Source organism: Parasteatoda tepidariorum, chromosome 5 (genome assembly GCF_982258835.1).
Source record: "Parasteatoda tepidariorum strain Cologne lab strain chromosome 5, Ptep-v5.0, whole genome shotgun sequence".
In the NCBI taxonomy this organism is placed as follows: domain Eukaryota; kingdom Metazoa; phylum Arthropoda; class Arachnida; order Araneae; family Theridiidae; genus Parasteatoda; species Parasteatoda tepidariorum.
Window position 1 is genome coordinate 70386148 of NC_141759.1, and position 25165 is coordinate 70411312.

Here is a 25165-nt window from a genome sequence, read left to right on the forward strand (position 1 = left end):
ATGCCGCTATATGTCAAATAAAGCCTTTTTTTGTTCCATGCCCTACTTTAAGCTTTATATTCATTTCTGCGCCATTATTCTTTTACCATCCTTTAAGTACAAAATAATGTACATCATATTCAAATTTCATGTCAATCGAATGATTTCTTGTTGAGTTATAACAGAAAACGCACTTGTTGCTTAAGTTTTGCACACCAGTGTAATATTTAAGTAATTACCTCATTTTTTCTGAAAAGCACAAATATATTTACAGTAAGACTTTTGTAATTTACCCACTTACTTCTTTTGTCTTCTTAAACGAAAGGAATTAATTATTTTTGATAATTTAGTAATACATTTATAAAGGTGATCAACTTACATTGTAGGTGATCAACTTACAAAAGTTTCCAATTAAGCAGGTTTCACTGTTTGATGTATTTTTAATTGGTATGACATTTTTGTATTTTCTACTCTGTTCTATTATTTAGAAAGAAAACTTTATTTAATCTCATAATATTGCTTTTGAGATTTTATTCTTTTCTAAATTGATTTTATGTTTGCAGATTGCATTATTAATCACTTTTCACAGTTACTATGAAGTTATATGAAATACATTACTTTTTGACCTAACACATCATTCTTCATTTCAATTTTCCTAGATTGTTTGTTTTGTTTTTTCGGAAAAAAGAAGGTTTATATAGTCTATTGTCAGGAAAAATACAGTGGTTTCAGCTTCTTTATTTAAGGTTTTGACGCTTTGTGAGGAAGATAAGTAAAATCAACGATTTTTGTACAAAAGGACAATCTGACAGAGGAAATTTAAAGTTAATTAGTCAGAAAGAAACAAGAAATTTTATCAATACTAAGATATCAAAGAAATGTCTGGAAATTTAACTGATATATCCCAATAGTCGTGAGAAATTAATTTGAGTTTGTAGCACTTAAGTCTTTTTTTTTTGTTTTATTTTTTTTTTAAATTTATTTTGTTCAAGTTTTTTTTAAAAATTTGTTTATTTTAAACTTTAATGGCAAAAATAAATGTTTCATAATGATTTTATGTATAAGAATAAAACATAACTGAAAATTTGCAATGAGATTTGTGCCACCAGTTAGAAAAATCTAACTTCGATAAAATCAAGCTAAAAAATCATGAAAATTCATTAAAATTAGTTGGAAATTCAATAAAATTATTCTGAAAAATTCACGAAAGAGGAAGGAATTTTTTTTCTGAATGTTTGTGGCCTCCCTAAAAGAGCCCCTTAAAAAAAATCAGCTTGATTTTTATTAACACAAATTTCTGTTGCATCGTCTCAAACTTAAGATATCTGTGACTTGATCATTCAAAGTTTTTATCTAAGTGTCCCCACGTTTTTATTTAAGTGTCCGTGTAATAGATCATGAAGGTTGAGGCTGAACAATTTCTTGACCATGATGGTAGCAATATGGTCAGCATTATTGGCCATATTACACTTGATCTGAAGTTAAATGCCTGTTTATAGTTATATTGCATAACATATTGATTTAAATATTTAGTTACTGTATTTTTCTTTTCCTTTTTATAACAAACCATTATAAAAAAAATTATAACAGCATTTGATACTTGTTATAACAACCTGCTGTATCAGCATTTGAAACTTGTTATAATACATTGAAATTATTTAATGTAAATGCATAAAAGGAATGTAAAAGCCATGCTGTATTTTAATATTTAGCAGCAATAATTGCTTGATGCATTGTAACAATATACTGTAAAATGTAAATGCTTTTGTAATAGAGTATGCACTTAAGCACAAGTTTAACATTTTGTGACATAAATATAATTTTATATATTAATAAATTTTAAAATTATTTCTATTTTTTGATTCTTAATTTCTCATTAATTTCCCAGTGAGTGAAAGAATCTGTTTGTTTTCTGACTTATTCATGTTTGTTCTTGTAGGGACAGTGGTGTATTTAAAAATGAATGTGTAAGTAAGCAATTTTTTTCCTTTATTTGGTTTATTGTATTAAACTATATTGTGATTATGTTGTATCAAGTTTATTGCTTTGTAAGGCATTACAACGATATGATTTTTGAGGGTACATGAACTAAAAATTATAGTTTTTTTTAAAAATTGAATAAACTCTGTCTGATATTTTTAGTCATAAAATAAACTTAGTTTCATTCATTTTAGATAAATGCATTTTTAGTGTGATTACTTATCTTTATTCTTTTCACATAAACATTTATTGAAAAAATACCTACCCTGTTAATAAAAATAAGCTCATTCATCAATACTAGATTTATCTGCATTGTTAAAAAAGCTACAAAAAACCTTGTTGTTAAAATATAAAAACTGCTTTTATATTGAATTACTATTATCTCTTCAGATTTTGTTCATTATCACATTCACTTAAGAGTTAGATTACATTGCAAGTCTTTTCTTTTCAATAATCTTTTATTTCATTTCTTTTTGTTATTGTATTTTTATATATTTATTGAATTTTCTAAATGGTTTTATACTTAAGAATAAAGTATCAAAACAGTTTCAAACATTATAGATAATATTGCGCCATTTAACATTATTCCAATAAAACAATGTTTCAAAAATTAGTGTTCTCTAATAACTCAATTATAAATTAGTCATTTTACTTGCTAATGTCTCCTATTTATTGCTAATTATTCTTTCTCTCGTTAAATGTTTTTTGCAAAATTTAAATTTTGGATTTAATTTAAAATTCTAAATTAAATTTAAATTTTGATACATTTTCAGTCATTCATGTTTCAAAGTTAAAGTGTCATTTAATCGGCACTTTAAAGTATGTTATACTTGAAAATTTTATTATGTTTGTTTTCTTTTCACGTATTGAGTATTTCCATCCTTTTTACAATGTACAAGTTTGGTTTGACAAAGTTTCATTAAAACATATTTCAATAACTTGTTTACTTTTTAAAGTAATGGTAAGAAAATTTAGATTTAATTCAATCAAAAAAATTATATTATTCTTTATTATCTGTACTGGTTGAAAAAATAACTGAGAAGCTCCTGTTCTGTTTTAAATTATTTCAAACTAAAGGTTGTCATAATGAGACCCTACAATCTACTTGCAATGCTCAAGCTTGTTTGGACATCTGGATTCAAAATTATTGTAATAAATAAAAATGATTTCTAAGCTGAATTTTTGCATAGTTTCATCTAAAAAAAAAACGATGTTATTAACTTTTATTTTATGCGGAAAAAAAATTGCCAAAATTTTCCTGTTCCCCTTTAAAATAAATAAAAAAATATAATTATATTGATAATCAAGAAAATTCTCCTGATTTTGCAAATGCATTTAATAATAATTTTATTAGGATATAAAGATTTCAATTTTCATTTTTTTCTATTAAAATAATTTAATAGCTTTAGATGAACAATTAAGATTTAATTTATATTTTACTTATTTTTTTTATAAAAAAAAAAGATTTATTAATAAAAAAAAGATCTTTTTCTTGTTTTAAAATATAATTTTCTTTACTTTTTCTTGCATAGGTTTTAGAATCCAACAATGTGCCTGCTACTTTTTCTTTTGAGGATGAAGCTTATTTGTCCTGTTTGAATTCATCGTTTGAAAATGTGATTCTTAGATTTTTGAATTGGTAGGATTTGAAAAAAAGAATTACAGAAGTTGAAAACACTATTTAGAATTTTCTTTATGTTTAGAGACTTGTTTTTATTTACACTAATTTCTTTTGACGAATTTACATTAAATTTAAATTACATTATTTTAAATTTACATTATTTTAAAATTTATATTATTTTTTTATATAATTTATTAGTAACAAATATTTATTTATAACTTGTTAATAAATTTTGTCATAACTTACCAAAATAATATCTGAAAAACTATATATATTTAAATAGATAGATAGAAAAATAAAAATAGAAAGAAAAAAAAGAAACGAAATGTGAAAAAAAGCTATTTTTAAAAATTAATTAAAAATGGAAAATTTAGCAACAGAAAATATATAATCTTGTCATTAGCTCACACGATTATATTCGCAAAAATAGTACTTTCTTAGATTGAATTAATTTTGTCAAAGCAAAAACGAGACATTCATATACAATTTTTTTTTTTGCAAATGAAAATATCTGGAAATTCAAGAAAAATACAAAGTAAAACACAAATAGAAATTAAGTGAAAAGGGAGAAAATTGGCCTTAATCTTACTGGCTGAAATCTTAAATTAGTAACTTTTCTTTGAAATTTTCTCTTTTCTTTCATTCATATATATATATTCATATATATATATATATATATATATATATATATATATATATACACAAATTAACATGAAAAACATGAATAAAATAAAAATAAAAAACTAAATGGTAGAGAAACAAGAATGGTATAAGCAAATAGTCGTTGTCAAGACACATCTAATTGCCATAAATAATGCGATATTTCTGAATAAAGAATAATTATCCTAAGATAAAAATTATTCTTTATATGTGTCGATATCGCAAAAAACCTTATTTTGAAAAAAATCATGAAATAAAAGAAAAATGTAAAAGGAAATCAAACTTACCGGCGTGAATTAAAACGCGGTTTAGGTTTAAAAGTACAATAATAAAACAGTTAACAAAAATCGCGAAGATGTAAAATATTGCTTATAGCTTGAATCGAATATAATAAAATTAAAAAAACATTTGATCGAAGAAGAAGAAAAAAATGTTTAGGTAAAATATTAGTGCTGCCATCTATGAGAAACAATTAGTAAAAAGGTAATAAAATTGAAATAATAATAAAAATGTTTAACGGATTGAATAAATTAGCAGTCTTAAAAAAATATAAAAAATAAGTAAATAATAAAAAAATAAATAAATAAATAAATAAATAAAAAAATCATTAATAGGGAAATTAATTTAAAAGTCAGTCTGTCAGGATAGAAAGCCGTTTATAGACTCATCCTTCATTCATAATTTTACAGAATACACATATCCATCTTTCATAGGGTGACTTATTTAAAAATCAGAGCCTGCATACAGGAATAGAAAACCGTTTATAGGTTTTATTCTTCATTCATACAACCTTACATAATTTTAAAGTATACACGTATCACCTGCATTTATTTGGGGTGGTTCTTTACGAACCAGAGCCCATTCCACTTATACAAAAATAAAAATAATTAAATAAATAAATAAATAAACTGTTTATTATACTGGACAATTAAAATTAAATTAATTTTAAGAGGCTACAAATATTAAAAAGTAACTAAAAAATATTTAACTAATCCAGTATAAAAGGTCATACATCCAAACTATTCCATCCAGTGGCTTTAGGAATAGTTTATCATAGTTAGTTCCTACCTTGAAAAAATCAGAGCTTATTCTTAAAACAGAAAAATTAAATAAAAATTAAAAATTAATGTACCAAGTTTTTTAAGATATTTTTAAAATAGAAATTAAGAAATGAACTAGGAAAATGGCTATTAATTAAATCGTTTTTATATATATCAGTATCTAATAAAAACTCGTTATAGTTAGAATTATTCCTGTAAAATCTATGAATTTGATTGGCAATAATATTAGAAAAAACCTTATTGGCTAAGTTAGAGTTGAAATCTATGCATTTTTTAACTGGAAATTTAAATTCATTTCTTTTGTCAAAAAGTTTAAATGTAATATTTTTATCTGCATTAATATTAAGAGTCAAATCTAAAAAAATTGCTGAAGAATTACTATTATTTGTTTTATTAAGAATTAATTCATTTGGATAAATATGTTTTGCTAGAATATCGAAATCATTAAAATTAATAACTAATAGATCATCAATGAATCTGAGAAAGAGAGAATCAATTGGAAGATTAACATGTGATTTTACAAATCTATATTCTTGTAGAAAAAGAAAAATATTGCAGATGTTAGTACTAAAATTATTTCCCATGGGAATACCATTAATTTGTTGAAAAAGGTGGTCATTGAAAAGAATATAATTGTTGTTAAGGTTAATATGTACTAGAAAGTTCCAGTTATCTTCATTAATAATATCACTGAGATTAAACATGCTATGAATTTGAAGAAGGTCATCATGAATTTTATTAGTTGGAAGGGAAGTATATATATATATATATATATGTGTGTGTGTGTGTGTGTGTAGGTATGTTAACGAATGCACCAATCTAATTGATAAAGTTTACAGTATTTCAGTATTTTCTGGTCCGATAATTTTTTAACTTATTATTCAGCCTATATTTCTTTAGGTTCATTAGAAAATGTGTGATAAATTGCTTAATCAGACCGAATTTGATTAAGCTTAACCTAATAAACCTTTAATAAGGATGTTCTGTTTATGATAAACTTACTCTATTCTAGACTTCTTGGAAACTGCACGATTTAAATCAATAATTGATCGATGAATAATACATTTTCTATTTAGTCTAAATATGTATGGGCTAACTGAAATAATTCGAAAAAGTCTTATTATCTTAGTCTTATTAGAAAATATTGCCTTTTAAAATAAGCCTGGCACTTAGCAAATCGACTGCGGCTGTATGAAAATAGCTGGATTATTATATAAACCTATTATAGCTCAGGGGATAGTGCATCTGCCTTCCAATGAGATGACCCAGAGGTTCAAATCTTAAGCTTATATTTTTTTACAAATAATTATCATAAAAGTTTTTCCCTTCAGAAAAAAACACTGATAATTTGACGTCAATGAGAGCAACCACACAAAAGTATTAAATTTTCCCTTGTCATCACGTGATTATGACATAATTTGAGATGTTGCAACTCTTTTCGATGAAACTCTCGCTTATAAAAAATTAAATACTCAGGTTTTGAGAAAAATTAATGTGATAAAATAAAGTTTGTGCTTGAATTTTCTAAAAAATACTGATTTTATTTTAAATCTCTTTTTTTAGGGGAGTTAATGAAACTAAAACGGATGACACTGATTCCTCATCACAATATACAAATAATTCATTAGAATCTAGTATTCCTGTGTCTTACCGTGTACATTACTTAAACAGTAAGTACACCATATTATCTGAATTCTGTACAATCATTTAAATCATTTTATTTTGTTGTTGTATATAATGAGTATGAGACTATTTTTATAATTGATTCATCTCTTTTTTTTTCCCCTCCAGACATTGCTATTCTACCAGAAAATGACTCCTCTCAAAGAAACTGTGGGTGTGTATTAAAAAGATATATCTGAAATATATTTTAATTGGATACTAAATTTTCTTTTAAACAAGTAATATTAAAAAAAAAAATTTAAGTCAATTCCTACTTAAGTCGATAAAGAAAAATTTTTTTAGTTACTTTTTATTGAATAATTACAATTTTTTCTGCCTAACTAAAATTAAATAATTAAATTTAATTAATGAATTAATATTTGAAAAAACTGTATTAACATCAGGTGTCATCCACTACAAGATTTAAAAAATGTATTTGAATTTGAGAGGATGAATAAAAAGTATTTTATTAATGATTGAAAATTTGAACAAGATTCTGAGAGGTACCTATTTTGTGAAAATTTAGATATAATTTGTGAAAATTAAGAATTATATTAAAAAATCAACACAAAAATATGGATTTATCATTTCTTATGGGATACAAAAATAAAATTGTAAGAAAAAGTATTTTGGTTTTTCCTAAAGTTGAATTTGTGAAGGTACCGCTAAACGGTAGTATATTTGGCCTGGACAGACCCCTGAGTAGGAATTGTAAAAGAAATTTGTATTTTAAATTATATGTTATAAAATACCAATCTTATTCAAAATTATTTGTTATTCAATATTAATCCCTATTCAAAATTATATGTTATTAAATATTACACATTTTCCATCACTGCCACGTTTTATGAAAAGAAATTGTGAAAGGTAATTTTGCTCATTTGGTTAAAATAGCTATAGTATATAGTTCAACAAATAAATGTTTTTCAATAGATAAAAAGATTAAATGTATAGTGTAATTTCTGTAATTAATCATTAATTGAATTCAATGTATGAAAATATTTAACTGGAATGTTAATGTTATTTTTGCACGTTGAAGAGTAAAGAAAGAGCTGAGAAAAGTACATAATTCAAAATTTATTGTTGGGGTGAAAAAATTCTTTAAATGGAAATCTTCTGTTGGATTTCTATACAGTTTGTTAGCCTAGTTATACTTTCTGAGCCGAAATGGTTGGATGGTTAAGACACTGGCTGTCATTGTAAAGGATTAGGATTCGGCCCCCAGTGCTGACTTGAAGTCTACCCAGCTTTAGATCAATGGTAGCAACTTGTCTGAGAAGTAAAGACAGCTTGCACACAATGAGGACCACATGGCCAAAATCATGTCGTTGGTTGCAAAATTGGAGATCCTTAACCTTTATGACTCCCTGGCCCTCGACTGCTGTTTGGGGAAGATTTTAGTTGTACATACTTTCTTCAATATTAATTAAATGTTACTTACATTGTGGTTAATAATTATAAGAGAAGGAAATTAATATAATTAAATTAAAATTCTCTCGTGGATATTATTTGAAGTGTTCAATTGGATGCGATGTTAAGTGACATTCTAATGAATTTAAAAATATTAGCTTTTTAAAATATTGCTGCAGCAAATAGCTATTTGAAAAAATATTTTCCTGTCTAATTTAAAAAATCTAGCAGAAATAATTGGAGCTCTATTCTTGGAACTGATTATAGCATGTTTTTAAAAACCTAAAATTTCTACTGTTTTCAGAATGTCACATAAATGAAATTTAGCTACATTCATTCAATTTATTATGTGTATTAGCACAATACTGATATTATTTCATTCATAGTTTTTATTTGCATTTTCTATTAATTTTACTATGCTTTTTTTTAATAAACAAAACGCTTATGGGTTTGCTGCTACTAATTAATTAAAAAAATTTTTAGACATGTGGTCTCACTTTCACACATTTGGAATTCTTTGGAAAATCATCAACAGCAAAACCCAGGTAATACATCATATTATCCAATATCATTACTATAATGACAATTATTACATAGTAATAATACTTATTTATGTGTGAATTATTATTTTCAATTTTCAACTGAATAAAAAAAATTATTGTATCCTATTTTATAGTTCTTAAATATATTTATTAAAAAGTTGTTACTGTTTCAGTTTGTTTGAATTTTCCTTTTATTGATTCTTAGAAATCTTAGGAAACATGAACACAAAATATTTTTTTTTTTTTACATCACTGCTAGTTTCCGTACAAAAATCTTAAAAATATTCTGCAATAAAAATTGTTTATTTTGTCATTTTTTAATACACTCATCTCCCTTAGAAGGTTGTAAACTAAAATATAAATTTTTGAATTCACATATTGTTTTGATTTTTCTAGGTTTTTTGCTTAAACAGTTTATGTGAATTTTTCTTATTTTTAAATAACTTTGCTGTGACTTTTTTTCTAAAATTGAACAACTTGAAAGTTTTTATATTAATTACCTCATTAGTGAAAGATTAGAATATATATTATTTTACATATTTGTGATTGAAAATTTTTTATTTGTTTACTGAAAAATGTTTTAAAAACTTATAATTAAAATTGAATAACTTTTTAATGAATACCAAAGATTGTTTTATTCTAATTTTAATATTAAAATTTTTGATTTTTTTTCTGTTTTAGGAATGGAGGAAACATTTTTAAAGATCTTAAGACATTTTAATGATTCTCAAAGATTATTCTACTCTCTTTTAACTCGTTCACCAATCATAGTCATTTCAACACCTCATCAACTTCAAGATGCTACAAATTTTGTTTCTGCTCTATGCATTTTTGTGCCAAGAAGAAAAGGGTGTGTTTTCTACTTAATCCTAATATCTATAAGCTGATACATAATTAGCTACAATATCTAGTATCATAAAACTTAAATTAGTTGAATAGTTTTAGAATAAAAACAATATTTTTTTTCAGAAATTGAATATTTTTATTCAAAAGCACTTCTATTATTTTAAATTAAATTCAAAGTTATAAGATTTCAGTCTTTTGATAATTTTAAATGTTTTTTAAAAAATATTTAAAATGTAGTGAAATGGAACAAGATAAAAATTTAAAGTAATTAGCAATAACAACCATAGTAATTAGCAATAATAACTCATTTTACCTTATCTTTCACAACGTGAATTACTATAATTTTGAGTGACGTGTGTAACTTAAAAGTTTACTTTTGTTGTTTATTTGTTAGGTACTCCTTTTAGCAAAATGTATTTTCAAATGTTCTTACTTTTGTTATTTATTTGTTAGGTACTCCTTTTAGCAAAATGTATTTTCAAATGTTCTTCTAGAGTATCAAGACGAAATCTTATTTTAAAAATTAAATGGGTGAAACAAAAGGGAAAAGTACTTGGCCAAATCTTCAAGCCTCTTTTATCATCGCATTAGTCATAAATTGTACTCCGTGGGAAAATTTAGAATAAATAAAATAGTGTAATGTATTTTTGTTTTTTTGCATACATAATTTCGAACTTCCTACAGCTGCTCTGGATAGCATTTACTATTAGTTCCTGCATGAGTATTTTATTCGTTTTAAAACACAGAATGTTGCTTAGTTAGTCAAATTGCCAATTTTTCAGAATTTATTATAAATATCTGCCAAAGAATTATACCATATTATTTCAGTTAAGTAAAGAATCATTTTTATTTTGTTTAAAAGAAACATTTAAAAAAATCTGAAAATGATACATTAGTGTCATTTCTTCTCATTAAAACAGTAAATTTTCTAACACAAACTTAATTTGAATATATAAATGACAGAATTAAATAATATTGATATCGTTTTTTTTTTATTTATTTATTTAAATAGAGAAACTGTATTTGTTGACGTGAATAGACATGAACCTTTGACTGAAGAAGATATGAACACTCATGCCATTTTAAATGTTTGCATTGATGGAAGTCACATAGCTGAAGATGTAGTTCCTCTTGAATTAATGGTAGGAAAATAGTCCATTTAAGGAATGTTTTATGCTATAATTAATGAAACTATCATATAAAATGTTTTTTTATATTAATTTTTGTCTATTTTTATATTAATTTTCGTTATTTTTATTTTAGTCAAAAATCTGCATTTTAAATTTGAAGGATTGCTCTTTAACAGCACCAACCTATACGGTATGTAACAAATTTATGTTAAACATTATATGTGAATAAGAGTAGCAGTAGTAAATGTTGTGTGTGACTTCAAGTCTTTTTTTCTTTAGCAATATTCATCCCTTGTACTTATCTGTTTAAAAAACACGTATTCTAGTTTAAAAATTTTAATTTATGTTTATTTATGTATTAATTTCATTATTGTTGTTATATTTATTGTTGTTATGTTGTATTTATATTTATTATTGTTGTTATTTTTACTTTTAATATACTTTTTAAAGCTCCTTTAACCATAGAAATTCATTTAAAATGTACTTTTCCTTCCCCTTTATTCAATTGTTATTAAGAAATTATTTATTAAATAATTATTGATATATTTTGTACTGTCATCTTTCTTTAAAACTCATTGGAAGATATCCTTATTTCAGTAAATAATAATAATATTCCTTTTATAATGCATGATATAATATTTAAAAGATCTAACGCAAATACTATGCATGCCAGTATACTTGAAAATGAATAAAAATAATTTTTTGCCCTCCCTGTATAAAAAATTTTAACTTCATGGTTTAAATTGTTTTAAAATTAAAATAAAATTAATAAAATAAATTGTTTACCAGTAAATTATTTATCTCTAATTTAACGGTATTTTTTTATACCTACTATTACCTTTTTTTTAAATTATGTTTACTGGAACATTTGAAACCAAGTCTTTTCGTGTCAATCAGCAACAGGGAACATCGGTCAGCACATTTCCTCTGTGGGAGGATGAGTAAGGGATGATTTGGTAACAGTTTTCACCAAGGAAATGTTGAAGCTCGCTTGAAGTTAAGACATTTTTTTAGAAACTCTCAGTTTCAATTTTTTTTTCAAAGTTCTTTAGACGCAAAAAAATATCATTTTTTATTGTAAATTTAATAACATAAATATTGAGTGAAAAATTTAAATCTTAAAATGGGCTGTATCCCTTCATTTATAAAATGGGAGGGGCTAAAGTCCCCTCTGCCCCCCCCCCCCCAGTACCACGATCCCTGATTTTTGGTAAGAAAACTCAGTTGACAGGACGGCTTCTATTTCTTAGTTTAATATCCTCTAATTAGTTATTTATCGACTGTACCTAATTGTTAAATTTCATTGCTGCTATTTAATCTGCTATAATGTTACAGTTTGCATTACCTTTGTTACAATTTACCTTACCTATTTTAAAAGCTAACTTTTCTTTATTAATGAATAAAAGCAATTGTAATGTGAATTTTTGTTTTTGTTAACGTGCATTTTATTGTAATAAAAAAAAGCAACTTCTCCTTTTATTCACTTAAATGGTTTGTAATTCTCAATAAATGCGTCTTTGAATTTTAATTTTGTTCTTTTTAATTACAGGGTCGCCTTTTAGCTGATATAGATCAACGCCTTCGAATTCTTTCTCCTAATAGTGCTTTATTTCCGGTTATAATCGGGTAATCTTGATTGAAACTCAAACATTTAAACTTTTGCTATAATCTTACATGAAGTACCTAATTAAGTTAATTGCTCTATTCTTACATAGTTGCAGTACTTACTAAAGTATTGTAGCAAGTTTCTCAATTTGCCAATTAAAAACAAATATTTATTGATTTTTATTATGTATTAAAGTATTGCCTTTTAGCTTTATTTACACTATTAGCTACAGAAGCACACATACTTTTCTGCATATTTGTTCGAAATATTGCAAGGAGTTGCTACTTTGTGGCTGTTCAAATATTATGTAAGCATATTTCTGGCAATTTTGGACCCTCCCCTTATCAGCAAAAAAATAAGCGATTCACAAACTCCCTCCCAAAAAGTTGAACTCTCAGCCCAGTTTTGGCTTTAGCCAGTGGCGTAGCGAGCTCAACTCGCGCCCGGGGCACAATACCTTTTTAGCGCCCCCCATTCGAAAACCATATAATATTATATGTAAAATTTACTCGCAAATTAATAAATAAATGAAGTAAAATAAATAAAGTCATATGCTCAAGCTCGGCTTTAAATTTGAGACAAAAAGTGTAGTTGAGAAAACAAAACTAGATTTTGAAATGTATATGATCATCTAAAATAAGTTCAAACGATACCTATTATTTATTTTACATATTTATAAAGAAATATTTTAAATGCACGCAGTTTTAAAACAGTAAAAAAGAAAATATTTATTATTTCTTAGGAGATACATATATTTAATAATAATATGATTATAAAACATTAATAAAACTAATTACTATGAATAAATTTTCCTTGCTTTTGATGAAGCAAATCTATCAATAATATCATCAAAGTTGATCATTTTAAATTTTTCTCTTTCCACACTTAAAAATCTAAGTCACTTATGCGATCTTGTCCCACTGTTGATCGTAGATGTGTCAAAATTAATTTTAATTTGCTGAGTGAACATTCGCTACTAGAAATTAATACTGAGATAGTCAGGAGTATTTGAAGAGCCACACTCAGGTTTGGAAAAACATCTTCTCCATACAAGATTATAAAAGTAAGAAATTCTAAAGGAGTTTTAGGTTCAATTTCTTTTCTACTGCGGAGTAACATTTTGCAGTCTTATATTTCGATATAGAGTTTTATTCCATTGAAATCAGTATTGTAAAATTCACCCAAATTTTAAAAATTTTTTTCAAGGTCGTTATTAATATTATCCTTGTTTAATAAATTTTCAACGTCTAGTAGAAATCCAAATTTGAAATTAAGGTCACTTAATCGTGTACATATTTCTTGTTGGAGACGATCAAGAACGCTTTTCATAATGCGAGAAATATAACTTTCTACGGAAAGACCAGCATCGAGTCAATTTTCCAGGAATTTTGAGGCGTCTTCGTATTGTTGTATTAGTATCCCATTTTTCACAAAGAGACTTCGTTTTTTCTATTGCCTCTTCACAGAGCTTGTCTCGAATTTCGGCTAGTTCACTCGCTAATGATTCAAGATCATGGAACGCTTCTCTAAAATTCATTCTAGGATCTTGTAATCTGAGCTGCACACGATCAATCCTCCTTAAGATTTCATACCAGAAATGAACTTAAGTTATGAAACTTAAAGTTAGTATATTTTGCAACAGAATTGTAGCTTCACTTCTGGTGTCACTTGTAGTGGTGGTGTCCTCTGCTAATTTTTCTAATAGTTCTACTATATTCTCTAGCCCATTTACGATAACGTTAACCGTTTGTATTCTGGCACTCTATCGTGTTTCAGACTCACGTTTGACAGTTTATGTTAAAGCATTTTTTAATAATTCCCATCGTAACGTTGAACGTGAGAAAAAGAGATATATGTTTTCAATTATTCCAAAACATGTCACAACGAGTGAATCTTGTTCAGCTGCAATAACTCCTACTAAATTCAACGAATGCTTATCACAATTTACAAATAATGCTTTATAATTTTTAAATCTAAGTGCAAAACCAATTTGCAACCAGCCAAAGCTTGAAACTAAGGTTTTATATTCATTCTAACCTGTGTAAAGACAAATTTAGATAAGTTCAGCTTAACTGTAAACTATACTTGGAAAAACGGTGCACTGCAAAAGAAAGAGCTGAGTTTAGGTAGTTTTATCTTAATTTTCTATAGAGTTGGTAAACTATCTTTTTTTAGTTAAATTCAAAAATCAACTAAGGTAAGTTGTTAAAATTGGCTTTAAGAGATGTCCAAATCCAGTGCTTATTAATGTGATAGTTTTGAAAAGTGTAGAAAAAAGTTGCTGGTTTTAGGTTGTACCCCAGATAAGCAATATTTACTGTAAATTAAGAATTCTTAATTTTTATTACTATAAATAGTAACAAAAATTGAATATTGTCTATTATTGTTTTATTGAACACTGTTAACAAATTATTTCATACCCTATTCACTGAATAATAGAATCGTCGAGTAGATGTAGTAAGTAATTTTATTTGTTTTATTATTTACCAAGAATGCCTGGAACTTGAAAGGTAGAAACACATATACTATAATTTATGCTAACATTAAACTTTTAATATTTAATAACATTTCAATTTGATTCTAAGCCGAGCGCGATAACAAGGACGCGAAACTGAAAAATACACGCCCAAAATAACTTGAACGTTAATACTTCGGATATTTCCCTAATTTGTTGCGGACTTCCACAACCTGTCGCAAGTGTCACGGGTATGTACAATCACGGAAAAAAGTATCCGAAAAGTAACGAATAAAGAATCATTTGTTTTTTAATACAGATAAGATCAGATAAGATTTTAATACAGACACAAGCACACTACAAATACGGCGTTTGTGTCCTTTCCTAGAAACGACAAAACGCTGTATTTGTTGTGTGTCTGAGAAGTATCTATATTAAAAAATAGACGATCCTTCAGTTTTTATTTTCCGGATACTTTTTTTCCGTGACTGTACATACAAGTACATTAGAGTGTTATTGTTATCATTTTAAAATAACAAGAGTAAGGTACATTGCGTTTATAGAAATAAAAATAAATAGTGTTGAGAAAGAAAGAATGTTTGTACTTTGTACACTGCAAATATTTATTATAACATATTATTTTATCAGACAAATCAAGAAAGGAGATAATTTATGTAACCACACAGGGTAGGTACCATAAGGAAGTGCTGACAGACACAGATTGAGTCAGCCCAGCCAGTAGAAAAGACGTGCCATTTCTATTATGAATATATTATTACTGTTTGATTTAGTAAGACTATTAGTGTTCCTTTTTATTTACGAATTAACATTTATTATATTACACTGGCACTAAATTTAAAATATATTTTCCAGAAATCAATTGTAATAAAAATTATCCAGCAATTTTTTGTTTTGCGGACCATTTGGCCCCCCTCTATGGGTAGCGCCCGGGGCATGATGCACCCCCTTGCTCCCCCCTCGCTACGCCACTGGCTTTAGCTTTGTACTAGTTTTGAGATTAAATTCAAATAAAAAGATGTAACTTTGCATTGAACAAATTTTACGTTTTTATTCATTTTGTAATTTTGAGCTGGATATTCTTTTGAAATTGTAGTATGGTATACTACATATTAATTAAAATCATTTGTTAATTCTAATTTCATTCATTATCTAATCATTCATCTAATTTAATAATCATTTGTTAATTTGTTAATAATGTAATAAACAGCTTAAATAATTACGTAAGTTAAAATTGTAACTGTTAAATTTGTAATAAACTTTTAATTGTATGTTTTTTAATTTCTTCTTTTTACACTTGTAATTAATGTTATTTATTTGTCAGTATTCAATAATTCCTTGCAATAATTTCATGTAATATTTAAGTTTTAAGCCGCAAGTATTTATTTTGTAACCTTGGGAAAGTAATATTTCTCTGCATTTATGTTCTTCCTTTAAAAGAAGATTCCTCGTTTTGTTGCTTCGCTGACAGCAAGATGTATGTCCAGTCAGCAAACCCCTTTGTTGGATTGAGAAGGAGTGACCCCAAGTCCGTTTCCCACGTTTCGGCTTGCATCAAATGCAATGCGGCCCTTTGATCTTATGATGGCGCCAAGAATGTTCCAGAACATTCCACAAAATTCTTTTCCAGGTGTGTCACCACTTTTGACAACCCTGCTTCATGTTTGGCATGGAGCTTAACAATTAATTTCGCCAGTTGGCCAATATTTGCAGCTCTGTGATTTGCCCCTCTGATCCTTCTCCGTCCAACCAATGCGATATTCGTAAACTTTTAATTTTTTTGGTGAGGTTTTTCTTGCCTATCTTCATAACGAAGAAACAGTTCAGTTGTTGCTTTTTCTCAATAGTGTTTGTTTGGTTTTTTCGGCTTAGGCCGAGTTTTTCTGTGTTGGCATGTTTGCCAAGCATTTTTGTTTTTCAATAATGTTAAGTTGTCAATAAACATTTTGTCCGCATTCCTAACTATGAGTCTGGTGAGTAATTTTACTGTATAAGTTGTTTTCTCTTCCTTCTTTTTTTCAGCATGTTCCACTGTCGCTCTTACCTGAAATTTTGTACCCACTTCCAATGTACCCCACTATCATCTTTTTCGGCCTTTACATAATTACTTTCTAAATTGCATTTAATCTTAAGTTGACTTAATGTTAGTCATCCCCTTTCTTTCTCCCTTTTTATTTAGCCACACCACAGAAATCTTTTGTTTATTACTTTTGTGTTCAAAACTTTTGACTTCTAAAACTCTTCCAAGAAATTTCTTTTCACCCTGAGTTAAACTTTGAAACTTTTTCAAAACTAGTTTTGAAATTTTTCCATGCGTAATTTTTTGTTATGTTTTTTTATTTTACTTTAGAAGAAAATTTTGAAAAGAAGATTTTAATGTCTTACTTAATCATTGCTCACACCCTTCCTTTGTTAGCAAAAATAAGCAAATAACACACCCATCAGCTCCTTCAAGAGCTTATATAATATTTGAACGGCTCCTTTAAAAAAAATTATAAGGCATAAAATGGTTGTTTTATGTTTTCTCTTTATAAATTTATCAAACAGAAAGACAACAAAATTATGTTATATGATGTGTTAAAATGATAAAAAGCTTTTAAAAAACCAAATGCAGCTATTTATTAAGTGAAACTGTTAACTAATTTAATTTTATAATTAATTCAAAAATACTTTAAATTTTAAAACATTCTTAATTTTTAAACATTGTGTCTGAAAATAAAATTTTAATAAATGGACAAGTTCTGTTTTAGTAAATTACTGAAATAAAATACTAAAATGGTAGAATTTTCTTTCATTGTGTCAAATATCTCAGAATAATACCATAATACAAAAAAATTGAAATTGACAAAGAAATAAATGTGCAGTGTGCAAAATAAAAAAGTGAAAACTAATCCTCAAAATAGAGTAATCACAGTCTGGAAAATATGGTCCCAATAGCCTCCCCCCCCCTCGAGTTATTATATTTTTAATAGTCATTCCTAGAGAACTATTCCTAATTCTTTAAATATTATTAAATAAAGTAATTATTAGAAATAATTTTTACGTAAAATAATGTATAGATTAACGAATTTTATAATTGTGTGCGCAAAAATATTTTGATTCGCTGAACAAGTTCCCGAGATTGAGTGAAATACGCAAAACTTGAAATTAACATTAAGTTTAAGGGGTCCTAACTTTAGATTGTTCTGCTGCCTAAACAATTGGAACTATGTTTTCTAGATTGCGACTATCCTTCTTCCATATTTTGAGGATCAGGAATCCAAATCCTTTAAGAAAGGGCATGTTTATACACACAAAGTACGTTTTTGTGCCTGATTTCGTAACTTAAACTATCGCCTGCACTAAGAAATTAGCATATTTAAGGTGAGGTCCTCAAACTATTGAGTTCTAGTACATGAAAATCCGATCATTAGATCAAAAGTTATTCAGTTTCTAGGTGTTCCCCCCCCCCTTTACGCAATGTAAATGAGGCAGTACAGATATGAAAGCAAGTTACAGTGATAATTTTATACAGGGTAGCCACCCACCTGGAAAACCTGGAATTATCAGGGAATTTTTTTATACTGGAAAAAACCTGGAAATATCAGGGAAATTTGGATAAAAACCTGGAAAAATCAGGGAATTTTAAAGAAAAGCTGGGAATTTTTTCTTTGATAATTTTTTTAATTTCACCAATTTAAATTATTTTCTAATTTTCTTAATTTAAATTATTTCATCCATTATACCCACTTTTTTTAAACGGAAATGTATTGCCAATCAGTTGAAATATCATCAACTTAACGATACTTTGCTTGCATCAAAATTTGCTCCATTACAGCTCTGTTAAACTAGAATGCCACATAAAATTCTGTCACGGTTGCTAAACGAATGCAGAAACCTTTGACCACTATGGGACTGTGCAATTTAGAAACGATTGTGGTGGAGGTGGAAAAAGGGATTAGGAAATTAGTTTCTGTTTTTAAATTGTGTCCTTGGGCTGAATTTATTTATGGCTCAAGTTTGTTCCGATGCTTTGGTGTTAATTTTTTTTTCTATTTTGACAAAATGTTTTTGTATTTTCAACTTAATGAAATTCTCCAAAAATTAGTTGGTTATAGTTGAATAATAATAGACCTTATATTGTACCCTTTTTCTGAAAGCTTTTCTACTCCCATTCAAAGAAATCTATGAATTATTTTTTCTCAGCAAACCAACCAATCACATTTTTTTACAATCGCTAACAGCAATGTTTGTCGACAAATCTTTACAATTGTTGCATTAATGATTTTTGATTCAAAATTTTGTACCAAAACCTTAAAAATTAAATAAAAAATCTTGCCAAATTGTCTAAATTAATTATTTTTTTCAAGATGATATGTTAAAAAAATAATATTTTGAATAAAATATTTTATAATACAGTACAGAACCCGTTATCCGGAAATCGGAAAACCAAAAAACCGGAACGAAATTCGATAAATTTTCCTGCCATTTTTATAAAAAAAATGTTTTTTTCCTCATAAGATTTTAGGATTTTTCTTTCTTTTTTTAAAGATGTTTACTTTACCATCATTTTTGAAATAATCATTAGTGTATTACATCATCGCTTTTTCTTTTTAAGATTATTTCCAAAAAAAAAATTTTTTTTAGTTGGTTTTTACAATAAAAAAACACCTTTTTGTAGCAATTCAGAAAACCGGAAAAATCAATTATCCGGAATAGCGATGGTCCCGATTATTCCGGATAATCGGTTCCCTACTACCGACACTTTTCTTGTACACATCCTACACTTTATAAGAAAAAAGAAACAAAAACCTGGAAATTTTCAGATTTTTATCTGGAAAACCTGGAAAAATCAGGGAAATTTGAAATCTGATTTGAGTGGCCACCCTGTTATAGTTCTTAATAATTAAAAAAAAAGATCGAAGAATTAAAAGAAAAAAAAATCATCAAGCTTTTAAGATGCAGAATGCCTTCTCTTATTAATTGGTAGTTAAACAAGTTACAGCCCTTAAAACATTGAGTTCGAGTGTATGAAAACTTGATCATTTGATCAATAGTTATTTAGGGTGTTAACTTTTTAATTTTGTACACTGTACATGTACATTTTGGTATTTTTTCTTTAATTTATTATTTTTTACAATTTTCTTTTTTTTTTTTTTTTTAGAATGTTATCTGAAATAGAATTTACACTTGGTTGGTGGCATTTAATGACCTCATCAGCAGTTGATGCATCAGAAGCTTCCATTTATGTTTTATCAAAAGGTTATACTCGCTCGGACATGCAAATTATTGAGGTATTTCTGCAAAATTATTTGTGTCTATCTTTTTCACAAATCATTCTTACACTTTATAATAACTATAAATTTCTTTTTTTTTATTTTTCTTTAGAAACTTTACAAGTTGTGGAAAAAATGAAAGAATGCCTACCTTTTCATGCTGCATTTTAACAAATTACATTCTAGTTTTAGATTAATTTTATTTGATGTTATGTTTTGTGCCATACGATTTTTTTTTTATACATACAGCTCAATTTTTTTGTATTCTCTTTTGAAAATTTCAGGATGTTCTCTTGAAATTTAATTATGTTGAAAGATTTATTTTTAATAAATTGTTTTTAATATTTTTGTATATACATTTTCTATAACTGAAAAACTTTTTTTTCTTGAAAATTATATTCAATTCTTTTTTTTTTCAATTAAGTCACGATTAATATGAGATATAAGCCGTGAGAAACATTTGAAAAATTACAGGTTACACCAAAAAAGGAAATTGCAATTAAGGATGTATTGTAAAGGTGAGATAAAATATTGCTTTAACATTTTCTATAATAAATTGATTTTGTAAAAATAATCATTACTCCCCCCTCCCCCCAAAAAATACAAAAAACCTTTAGTCCATTAAAAGTTGCAACTAAAATCACATATTTACCAAAAAAATCTTAGTCGAAATATTTGAATTTCTGGGAATAAAAGAGTAAAGTTCAATTTTTTTTGGAACCAAAAATGCAAGTTTGAAATGTTTTGTAATAGCATAAAAGTAAAACAAATTTTAATTTTTGAGTTAAAAATATATAAGTTTATAATGTAATCCTGATAGTAACTAAACTATTAGGATCATATTTTCAAGATTGTTATTGTCCAGGTTGTCTACCCTCCCCCTCTATGTTTTGAGAGTCAAAAGCCTATATCTATCAACAACAAAAAAAAGGGAAACTATATATTTAATACACTTTTGAATTTGACTTTGTGTATATTTAATACACTTTTGAGTTTGACTTGGTGACTTTTAAAATATAGTTTAAAATAAACTTAAATAAAAAATTATAAATATTTACTAAAAGTTATTTTTTACATGGAATTATCTTTTTATAAATGAATTATTTTGCAATTGAAATTTTGAATTTCATTTATTTTTTGTGTAAAAATTTTTCGATCCGCTATGGCGAAATACACAATAAGTAAAATTAACATTAAGGAGTCCAAATTTTGGAATGCTCTTTTGACAAACTATGGGGACCATATTTTTTAAATTGTGGTTACCCCCTATATTTTAGGAGTCAAAGATCCACATCATCAGCCAAAATAAGATATGTTACAGAGAAATTACGTTTTTTGCGTCTATTTCATGACATAAAATATCGTCTGCACTAGTTAATTAGCTTATTTGAGGTCAACCTTGGAACCATTAAGATTCAGTCCTAGAATGTGAGGATCTGATGAGATTAGATCAAAAGTTTATCAGTTTCGTCCGTTTTTTTTTCCTTTTTTTTTTTTTTTTTGCACTCTATGTCGAAATCTGATCACTATATCAAAAGGTAATTAGGTGTGACTTTTTTTTTTATTGTATGCACTGTTTATAATTATTACATATGAGATCACTTTCATGTCAATAAACTGACCAAAACTTCACGTTGATATACCTAAATTCATGCCTAGAATCTCTGTGACTTAACTGATGAAAAAATGGTTTCAGAAGTTTCAAACTGCAGGACAATGATATAAAAGAACATAAATTGAGCTTAGATCTTAGAGTAAGTACACATTTGGCTCTCTGACCATTCTAAATTGTGTTGCATTATATAGATAATTAAAAAGCATGAAGTCTGAAAGAATACTGTGTATAAATTTATGCTTAAAATCACATATGAAATAATTCGAAATTGCTTGAATCTGATCTTAGCTTACTGATTTTTTTTTTTAATATGACTAAGCAGAGTTGTACAATGATTTAAACTTTCAAGGGGCATAGAAGTTTTGAATAGTGCTCGACTTCGCGAGCAGGTCGTCGGGCTACCGAAGCGGGGGTGCCATCCCCTCCGCAGAGGATCAAAATTGTGATGGCATGTCTTCGGATCATCCTCCGGGATGTTTCCCAGACCGTCGCCAATAGCCCACTGTGCAGCTCTAGTGCGACGTAAATTAACAACAACAGAAGTTTTGAAAAAAAAGAGGTTTAAAAAAAGAAAAAAAATGCAAGTTACGACTTGTTTTATTTGGAGTGATTTGATATCAATTATAAGATAATACAAAAAAACTTCCAAAGTTATAGCAAAAACGCTGAAATTTACTCAGTGAAAACAGAAAATTAAACATACATTTTCTTAATTCGAATCATCTGCAAACCCATGTCTTTGGTTTATTAAAAATTTTGTCTTTGAATCTGTTTTTCTGAATTCAAATTTTTCATCTATCTATATATATATATACACTGAGTGGCCAAATTATTATGACCACCTCAGAGTTTTATGCAAATGAGTTATTGCGTCACAGCACTGCCGCTAGAGGGTAAGATAACTATAACACGGGAATGCTGGACAAGTGAGTCATCAGTTATAATGTGTTGCTTGCTCAGATATGGGAAAGAAAAGTGATTTAACTGAATTTCAACATGGAATGATTGTGGGTGCGAGATGAGTCGGAACGAGTATCTGCAAAACGGCTGCACTTGTGAAGTGTTCTAGAGCAGCAGTTGTTAATGTGTACAAAGAATGGACAATCAAGCAAAAAACCGGGTCTCAACGTCAGACTTGTGGTCGTCACAGGGTACTGAAATCTCGATCAGAGAGAAGGCTGGCCAGGGTTGTGCAACGCAACAGGAGAGCAACAGTGCGACAAATTGCAAGTGATCTTAATCAAGGAGCAACTGTGAACGGACTGTGCGACGCATATTGCGCCGTATAGGGTATGGAAGCAGACGACCTGTTCGTAAGCCTCTACTGTCTACTTTAAATAAGCGCAGACGTCTCCAATTTGCAAAGGAGCACAAACATTGGACAGTAGATGACTGGAGGAGGGTCATGTGGTCCGATGAATCACGATTTCAAACGCATCGTGCGGATGACCCAGTGGCGTAGTGAGGGTGGGCAAGGGGGGTCATCATGCCCCGGGCGCTACTCACAAAGGGGCGCCAAATGGTCCGCAAAACAAAAAATTGCTGGATAATTTTTATTTTTATTATCATTGGTTTCTGGAAAACATATTTTAATTTTAGTGCCAGTGTAATATAATTAATGTTAATTCATAAATAAAAAGGAACACTAATAGTCTTACTAAATCAAACAGTAATAATATATTCATAATAGAAATGGCACGTCTTGTCTACTGGCAGGGCTGACTCGACCTGTGTCCGACAGCACTTGCTTATGGCATCAACGCTGTGTGGTAACAGAAATTATCTCCTTTCTTGATTTGTCTGATGAAACAATATGTTAAAAATAGTTGAAGTTTACAAAGTACAAACATTCTTTCCTCCAGAACAATATTTATTTTTATTTCCATAAACGCAATGTAGCTTACGCTTGTTAAAACGATAACAATAGCACTCTAATGTACTTATATGTACAGTCTAATGTACTTATATGGACACGGAAAAAAGTAGCCGGAAAATAACAACTAAAGGATCGAAAGGAGACACACAACAAATACAGCGTTTTGCCGTTTCTAGGAAAGGACGCAAACGCCGTATTTGTTGTGTGCCTGAGAAATATCTGTATTAAAAAAATAAATGATTCCTTATTTGTTACCTTCTGGATACTTTTTCCGTGACTGTACGTATCTTTGATACTTTCGACAGGTAGTGGAAGTCTGCAACAAATTAGGGAAATACTCGAAATATTAACGTTTTAGTTATTTCGTGCATTCAAGGCATTTTTGGTAAGTAATAAAACAAATAATGAAGCCATGTTAAAAAACTAGCACTTCAAGTTGGTACAAAAGTTGGAAACCTATTATCTTTACTTAAACTTGTAGCTCAGTTTGATTCGCTACTAGCAAATCATCTTTAACATGCCACAGAAACTCCAAAAACTGTCTCATATTTGTCAACACAGATCCAAAATGAATTCATTCATCTTCTGGCATCTACAGTTCGAAATCAACTAATAAACGATATCAAAAGAATAAATATTATGGACTTTTGCTTGATTCAACTCCTGATATCTCTCATCGAGAACAAATGTCCCAAGTCGTTAGGTATGTAGATGTTGATTTTATGAATAAAAAAGTTTCCATCAAAAAATCTTTTTTTTTTGGGGGGGGGGGGTTATTGAAATACATGCTAAAGATGCAGCCTCGATCAAAAATACAATTATAAAATAATTAAATTCCGATGATATTTCTTTAACAAGCTGCAGACCACAGAAAGCATATATCTGTTTTTTTCACGCTCAACGTTACGATGGGAATTATTAAAAAATGCTTTAACAGAAACTGTCAAACGTGAATCTGAAACACAATGGAGCGGCAGAATACAAGTGGTTAGCGTTATCATCAATGGGCTAGAGAATATAGTAGAACTATTAGAAAAATTAGCAAAGGACACTATCACTACAAGTGACATCAGAAGTGAAGCTACAATTCTGTTTCAAAATGTACTAACTTTTAGTTTCATAACTTTAGTTCATTTCTAATATGAAATCTTAAGGAGGATTGATCGTGAGCAGCTCAGATTACAAGATCCTAGAATGAATTTTAGAGAAGGGTTCAATGATCTTGAATCATTAGCGATTGAACTACCCGAAATTCGAGACAAGCCCTGTGAAGAGGCAATAGAAAAAACGAAGTCTCTTTGTGAAAAATGGGATATTGATGCAACAATACGTGTAAGAAGACGCCGCAAAATGCTCGGAGAATTGGCTAGAGATGTTGTTTTTTTTTCCACAGAAAGTGAAATTTCTCGCGTTATGAAAAGCGTTCTTGATCGCCTGCAACAAGAAATA

General features: G+C 28.0%; 1 protein-coding gene across 1 annotated transcript in view; it reads left to right on the forward strand.

Annotated features, from left to right (window-relative positions):
* Positions 1 to 20577, forward strand: part of LOC107437982 (uncharacterized) — a 34132-nt gene extending 13555 nt beyond the window's left edge. Inside the window, exons 13-23 of the mRNA XM_043040397.3 lie at positions 1919 to 1946; positions 3492 to 3598; positions 6865 to 6971; positions 7093 to 7138; positions 8857 to 8918; positions 9597 to 9765; positions 10774 to 10903; positions 11025 to 11081; positions 12441 to 12517; positions 20114 to 20243; positions 20338 to 20577. Coding sequence (XP_042896331.3) covers positions 1919 to 1946; positions 3492 to 3598; positions 6865 to 6971; positions 7093 to 7138; positions 8857 to 8918; positions 9597 to 9765; positions 10774 to 10903; positions 11025 to 11081; positions 12441 to 12517; positions 20114 to 20243; positions 20338 to 20364 — 940 coding nt within the window. The 3' untranslated portion in view covers positions 20365 to 20577. The remainder of the gene's footprint in view (positions 1 to 1918; positions 1947 to 3491; positions 3599 to 6864; positions 6972 to 7092; positions 7139 to 8856; positions 8919 to 9596; positions 9766 to 10773; positions 10904 to 11024; positions 11082 to 12440; positions 12518 to 20113; positions 20244 to 20337) is intronic.
* The last annotated feature ends 4588 nt before the right edge of the window (positions 20578 to 25165 follow it).